Source organism: Cherax quadricarinatus, chromosome 45 (genome assembly GCF_038502225.1).
Source record: "Cherax quadricarinatus isolate ZL_2023a chromosome 45, ASM3850222v1, whole genome shotgun sequence".
In the NCBI taxonomy this organism is placed as follows: domain Eukaryota; kingdom Metazoa; phylum Arthropoda; class Malacostraca; order Decapoda; family Parastacidae; genus Cherax; species Cherax quadricarinatus.
In genome coordinates, this window is record NC_091336.1 from 5,599,916 (window position 1) to 5,607,594 (window position 7,679).

The 7,679-nt window shown below is 42.4% G+C and overlaps 1 protein-coding gene across 2 annotated transcripts in view; it reads right to left on the bottom strand.

Moving 5' to 3' along the window:
• Nucleotides 1-824: 824 nt before the first annotated feature.
• Nucleotides 825-7,679, bottom strand: part of LOC128694872 (uncharacterized) — a 187,342-nt gene continuing 180,487 nt past the window's right edge. For both annotated transcript variants that reach the window (XM_070094274.1, XM_070094275.1), the window contains exons 2-3: nt 3,042-3,351; nt 825-2,302 (exon numbers count right to left, since the gene is read on the bottom strand). In XM_070094274.1, the coding sequence (XP_069950375.1) occupies nt 2,283-2,302; nt 3,042-3,351 (330 nt within the window). In that variant the 3' untranslated portion in view covers nt 825-2,282. The remainder of the gene's footprint in view (nt 2,303-3,041; nt 3,352-7,679) is intronic.

Consider the following 7,679-nt stretch of genomic DNA (forward strand, 5'->3'; position numbering starts at 1 on the left):
TTTTGCATCTTCTTTCAGAATAGATCTCAATTGAAGGTTTACTCTTTCCATTTCAACTTGGTGCTGCGAGATCTATTACTACATCTTCCACAATTGTCTCATTTTTTGCATTGCGATTTTTAACCCTCTAAAAGCAATTTCCTCCCAGTACAAAACTCCCCAAACATTCACTTGAAACCAGCCGGAATCTTTCTTCTCTGCTCTCCTCTCATCTTCACGTTAATGAATCTAAATATATTGGCCGTTTCTTACATTCCAAATGTATGTACAAATGTATTCACGTTAACGCTTTTGGGGCCTAGTTCCTAGGCCGATTGTGTATCCATCTATTCTTGCGCTGGCATCCACAGGATGGATATCAGGTGCACGATAATGAAGCCGCTTTGGCGACGAAATCTATAACAAAATCTTCCATCTCGGTTTTATTTATGATTCCTAATTCTTGAACGTAGGCATGACTGAGCATAATATTTCCAAGGGAGAATTTTATCTTGAACTTTCGTCTCATCTTGTTAAGTTTGACACTCAGGAAAACTTGTTGGTGTTCCTCCCATGTTAGTTCACAGTCCTTCTCTAAACTTCTTGTAACTTTATCGTAGTTAGTGCTAAGATACGTTCACACTCCATCCACAACACATCCACACTCTATCCACAACACATCCACACTCCATCCACAACACATCCACACTCCATCCACAACACATCCACACTCCATCCACAACACATCCACACTCCATCCACAACATATCCACACTCTATCCAAAACACATCCACACTCTATCCACAACACATCCACACTCCATCCACAACACATGTACACTCCATCCACAACACATCCACACTCCATCCACAACATATCCACACTCCATCCACAACACATCCACACTCCATCCACAACACATCCACACTCCATCCACAACATATCCACACTCCATCCACAACACATCCACACTCCATCCACAACACATTCACACTCCATCCACAACACGTGCACACTCCATCCACAACACATCCACACTACATCCACATTACATCTACACTATATCCACATTACATCCACACTATATCCACACCACATCCACACTATATCCACACCACATCCACACTATATCCACACCACATCCACACTATATCCACACCACATCCACACTATATCCACACCACATCCACACTATATCCACACCACATCCACACTATATCCACACCACATCCACACTATATCCACACCACATCTACGCACCTTCAAACTTTCTGATTTATAAATCTTATTATATATGTCAGATTTTTATATCTGGACTCATAAGTCTTGTAAAATTAAAGAGGAAACAGAAGTACTCAAGGAATAATAGTAATTAAGAATCGGTGATAAATATAATCCTAATTATCTTTTCCATTCTTTCGACCTCTTCCAATCCTATTGTAAACTAACTTCAACCCCAACTTGTTCCCCTGCTGTAACTTCCCACCAAGTATAACCCCCCAACATATTCCAAGTTCAATCCTCCTCCATCCCAAGCCTCACACCCCATTCAATCCCAAAACTCCCACTTATACAAAGCTTCCACCCACTCATACAGCCTCCACTTGCTACTGTCATCAACCATCTGCCACACCAAATTCCCACTGACTCACAACGCTCACATCAACCACCATCCACTCTAGCTCTCTGTCCTTAACAATGCTCAATAATAACCTAGAAGAATAATTGATCTGTATATTTCGACCTCTTTCTGAGACCCTCTTTAGCAGATGAAGAGGATCCCAGAAGGGAATCGAAATATACAAACCAATTAATGTGAGTTTCAGTCTCCATGAGAGTTATTATTGAGCACTGACAAGTGTTCCTTACGTTTAATTATCCATTAATACAAGAGGAAATAGACACGCTTCAACTCCTTCAACTGTTTATTTAAACACTGACCTGGGACCAGGTACTGTTAGGTAGCATGTCTGTCTCGCGATTAGAGGACGGAGGGTCGAGCCTCCACCAGTCCTTGCATCAACCTATCACATAAAATATTAAATGTAACTCAGAGCTGAGCCTCGTCGACCACTGGGGGGAAAAAAAACTTATACAACCACTGGAATAAACACTCATACACTGGGCTAAACATTCAACCACTGGGAAAAATAATCATCCAACCACTAGAATAAACATTCACACAACCACCGGGGAAAAAATAATCATACAAGCATTGGGATAAACACTAATAAAAGTTACGGTAACTTAATGTTTATTTTTGTATCCTGGGAAAGAGGAGCGTCATTAACCAGTATCCTCTTCATCGACCTTTACCGTAACCTGAAAAAAAAAAACACAAATTAACGAGCAAATTAACCAATAAGAATAAAACCTAATTTGTTAATTTTTGATGGTCAGAAAATTTAGCAAATAACTTTCGAAAAAGATAAATAATGAATTTTAGAGTTACTAAAAGAGTTTAATGGTGAATATAACTCTCCGTGACTAAAACAAGATACAATAGACTACACTTCAGAGGGGAAACGTTGCGAGACGTTTCGAACATTAACATTTTGCCAGTTGTACTCTCAACTTAGTTAAAATCTAATAATAATTGGGTTAACACTTAATAAAATGTTAATTTTTTACCATGTATTGAAAGACTGGATAAAATGTTCTATGGATAAATAGGAAAATTTCAGCCTACTATAGGCCCATAGACCTACTGAAGTGCTTCTGTTTTCCTAAGCTCTTATCAGCCAAGAGGCCTGGTCTGGGACCGGGCCGCGGGGGCGATGACCTCCGAAATCAATAACACTTTGCTAGGCATGTAAGGTAGGTAGGTTAATAGGTAGTTACGTAGGTGGGTTAATAGGTAGGAAGGAAGGTAGGTAGAAAGTTAGGTAGGTAGGTGGGTAGGTAGGTTGATATGTAGGTAGGTAGATAGGTAGGTAGGCAGATAGGTAGGTAGATAGGTAGGTAGGCAGATAGGTAGGTAGATAGGTAGGTAGGCAGATAGGTAGGTAGGTAGGTACGTGGGTAAAAAATAACTACATTATCATAAAAATGATCAACTTACCGATGCCGTTACCACGGCTGCCGACAATACTTCCTCCGTAAGCCCCGAAGCCTCCACCTCCGTAGCCGCCGCCGTAGCCGCCGCCGTAATTACCGCCGCCGTAGCCTCCGAAACCGCCGTAGGCACCGCCGTAGCCTTGTCCTCCATAGTTACCCGAATACCCACCCTCGCCGCCGTGGTTGCCGTCGTAGCCGTACCCGACTCTGGCGCCGACAAACCCACCGCCGACGCCGTTCCCGTAGGAGTCGAGGCCTCCCGGCGTGGCTAGGACTGCCGCTACGACCGCCAAGATCCCAGCTACCAGCATCACCTAGAATCACAAGTGAGAGAAGGTAATGTAGGAGTGAGGGGAAGTGGTCTAGGGTGAGGGGGAAAGTGGTCTAGGGTGAGAGGAAAGTGGTCTAAAGTGAGGAGAAAGTGATCTAGGGTGAGGGGAAAGTGGTCTAGGGTGAGGGGAAAGTGGTCTAGAGTGAGGAGAAACTGGTTTAGGGTGAAGGGAAGTGGTCTAAGGTAGGGGAAAGTACTCTAAGGTGAGGGGAAAGTGGTCTACGGTGAGAAGAAAGTGGTCTAAGATGAGGGGAAAGTGATTTAGAGTGGAGGGGAAAGGTATTTAGGATGAAAGTTATTTAGGGTTAGGAGGAAAGTGGTCTAGGGCGACAGGGAAGTGATCTACAGCGAGAGAAAGTGATTTAGGGTGAGGGAAAGTTATATAGGTTGAGGGAAAGTGATCGAAAGTGACGTACTGTCTCCTAGGGTTGGATGTTTAAGCCACAAGTTCATATATCGAGAGAAAGCTCAGTACCACCAAATATGACTCAGAGGTTCAAGAAACTTTTCATTTGTTAAGGAAAATAAACATACTTACAATCTTCACCATAATGAAGGGTGGTGGTAGTTGTTGTTAGTGGTAGTTGTTGTTAGTGGTAGTTGTTGTTAGTGGTAGTGGTGGTTGTTGTTAGTGGTAGTTGTTGTTAGTGGTAATGGTGGTTGTTGTTAGTGGTAGTGGTGGTTGTTGTTAGTGGTAGTGGTGGTTGTTGTTAGTGGTTGTGGTAGTTGTTGTTAGTGGTAGTGGCAGTTGTTGTTGGTGGTAGTGGTAGTTGTTGTTAGTGGTAGTGGTGGTTGTTGTTAGTGGTAGTGGCAGTTGTTGTTAGTGGTAGTGGTGGTTGTTGTTAGTGGAAGTGGTAGTTGTTGTTAGTGGTAGTGGCAGGTGTTGTTAGTGGTAGTGGTGGTTGTTGTTAGTGGTAGTGGTAGTTGTTGTTAGCGGTAGTGGTGGTTGTTGTACTGGTAGTGGTGGTTGTTGTTAGTGGTAGTGGTGTTCCCTCAACTAACCACTGCTCACTTGTGCTGGCGATCGGTCACTGTTCTTCTTATATACTTCCAGACAGTCACGCTCTCTCACAGCGTGAGAGAGAGGGAGAGGAGGAGAGAGAGAGGGAGGGAGGGAGAAGTAAAGAAAGAGAAGGGCTTCACACACACACACACACACACACACACACACACACACACACACACACACACACACACACACACACACACACACACACACACACACACACACACACACTCACACACGAGAAGAACCTACGCTATTCCATCAAACTTTAAAACAACCTTCACATACATAAATGAAGAAATCATCCCCAAAAAACCCATTCACAACTTACATTAGTTGACAACTGGAATATACAGCTGCAGAGTTGACAAGATAGACAACATCAGAGACGAGCTCAACCAACGGAGAAATATGAGTTATGAACAAATGGGGGAAAATGTTGACTATGCATGGTCATGTGGCAGGAGGTCAGAAGAGGCATCATGACCACCTGTAAACTAAACAAGGATATGAGGCACTAGATAAAGAATATTTCTCGCGCCATCAACAGGAATAAGTGTCCAGAGTTGTGAATTGTGGAAAATGTGGTGGCGATTGGGTGCCAAGTTGCCCAGGACACTCCGTACCCTACTAGCAGAACATCAGGAACACCTGAACAATGAACGCCACAACAATATCTGGAACACCTGAACAATGAACATCACAACAACATCTGGAACACCTGAACAATGAACATAACAACAACATCTGGAACACCTGAACAATGAAAGCCACAACAATATCTGGAACACCTGAACAATGAACATCACAACAACATCTGGAACACCTGAACAATGAACATAACAACAATATCTGGAACACCTGAACAATGAACATCACAACATCTAGAACACATGAACAATGAACACCATAACAATATCTGGAACACCTGAACAATGAACATCACAACAACATCTGGAACACCTAAACAATGAACATCACAACAACATATGGAACACCTGAACAATGAACACCACAACAATATCTGGAACACTTGAACAATGAACATCACAACAACATCTAGAACACCTGAACAATGAACATCACAACAACATCTAGAACACCTGAACAATGAACAACAGCGGACCAGCTGTCACAGGACACAAGAGTAACACATTTAAAAACCTCCATCTGAGAGTTCATTAAAAACAACTTACAAACCTACGGAAACATACACTAAAATATTCTATTCAAAACCGCTTATGTAATGTTTAATTATATAAACTTTAAACTTTGGGGGGACGATATTTTTCTCAAAAACTTATTCGATAAATTATAAAATAATTTATTTCAAGAGGAATTCTGTTAAAAGATGGAAAATAAAGCAGGTAGAGAGAGAGAGAGAGAGAGAGAGAGAGAGAGAGAGAGAGAGAGAGAGAGAGAGAGAGAGAGAGAGAGAGAGAGAGAGAGAGAGAGAGAGAGAGAGAGAGAGAGAGAAGAGAAACAGATAAAGCAGGTAGAGAGAGAGAGAGAGAAGAGAAACAGATAAAGCAGGTAGAGAGAGACAGAGAGAAGAGAAACAGATAAAGCAGGTAGAGAGAGAGAGAGAGAGAGAGAGAGAGAGAGAGAGAGAGAGAGAGAGAGAGAGAGAGAGAGAGAGAGAGAGAGAGAGAGAGAGAGAGAGAGAGAGAGAGAGAAGAGAAACAGATAAAGCAGGTAGAGAGAGAGAAAAGGGAAACAAATCAAGCAGGTAGAGAGAGAGAGAGAAGGGAAACAGATAAAGCAGGTAGAGAGAGAGATAAAATGGAAACAGATAAAGCAGGTAGAGAGAGAGATAAAATGGAAACAGATAAAGCAGGTAGAGAGAGAGATAAAATGGAAACAGATAAAGCAGGTAGAGAGAGAGATAAAAGGGAAACAGATAAAGCAGGTAGAGAGAGAGAGAGAGAAGGGAAACAGATAAAGCAGGTAGAGAGAGAGATAAAAGGGAAACAGATAAAGCAGGTAGAGAGAGAGATAAAAGGGAAACACATAAAGCAGGTAGAGAGAGAGAGAGAGAAGGGAAACAGATAAAGCAGGTAGAGAGAGAGATAAAATGGAAACAGATAAAGCAGGTAGAGAGAGAGATAAAAGGGAAACAGATAAAGCAGGTAGAGAGAGAGAGAGAGAAGGGAAACAGATAAAGCAGGTAGAGAGAGAGATAAAAGGGAAACAGATAAAGCAGGTAGAGAGAGAGATAAAAGGGAAACACATAAAGCAGGTAGAGAGAGAGAGAGAGAGAGAGAGAGAGAGAGAGAGAGAGAGAGAGAGAGAGAGAGAGAGAGAGAGAGAGAGAGAGAGAGAGAGAGAGAGAGAGAGAAAGGAACCAGAGTGGCGACACACCTCTGTTCAATGATCTAACTCAATGATCTTTTATCTTTCTAACAATGACGTGAGTTGTAATGAAACAGTGACACACACACACACACACACACACACACACACACACACACACACACACACACACACACACACACACACACACACACACACACACACACACACACACACACACACACACACACACACACACACACACACACACACACACACACACACACACACACACACACACACACACTGTAAAAATAACTATTCTCTAATGTTAATTAAAAAGGAAGTCAGTTCTTGCTGACTTGCTCGTCTCAATGAGATTATCAGACTTACAAAATAGACAGTAAATAGCCAGTAGAGGAAACTGTTATCTCACTAAACAGATTGTAAAGCCGAGGTTTTAGTGAATTAGGGTGACAGGTTATTAGGGAAGTGACTCTAATAGGGGATTGGTTAATAGGGAAGTGACTCTGATAGGGGATTGGTTAATAGGGAAGTGACTCTGATAGGGGATTGGTTAATAGGGAAGTGACTCTGATAGGGGATTGGTTAATAGGGAAGTGACTGTGTTAGGAGATAGAGTAATAGTCAAGTGACTGTGTTAGGGGGACAGGTTAATGGGGATGTGACTGTGTGTTCAGAGTTAGTGCTTAATAGGGAAGCAACTGTGTGGGTTATCGATGTGGTTGACGTAATAACACATGTACAGTAATTACCTCATCTTATTCATCATGTGCTCGCCTGACTCAGGTTTAAGAGTCGAACATCAGGCTCTTGCCTAGTCACTCAGCACTCAACACTGTTACCACAAATTCATAACCTCTTGGGCCCTGTTATTCCTTTTCTTAAAACTGCGAGCCTTCCTCGATCAGGACGTTCACTTTTCTAACCACCACCCCTTCCTGTGGCTGCGTCTTGTAGAGTTCTCCGAGCATTTTATGCATAGTGAACAT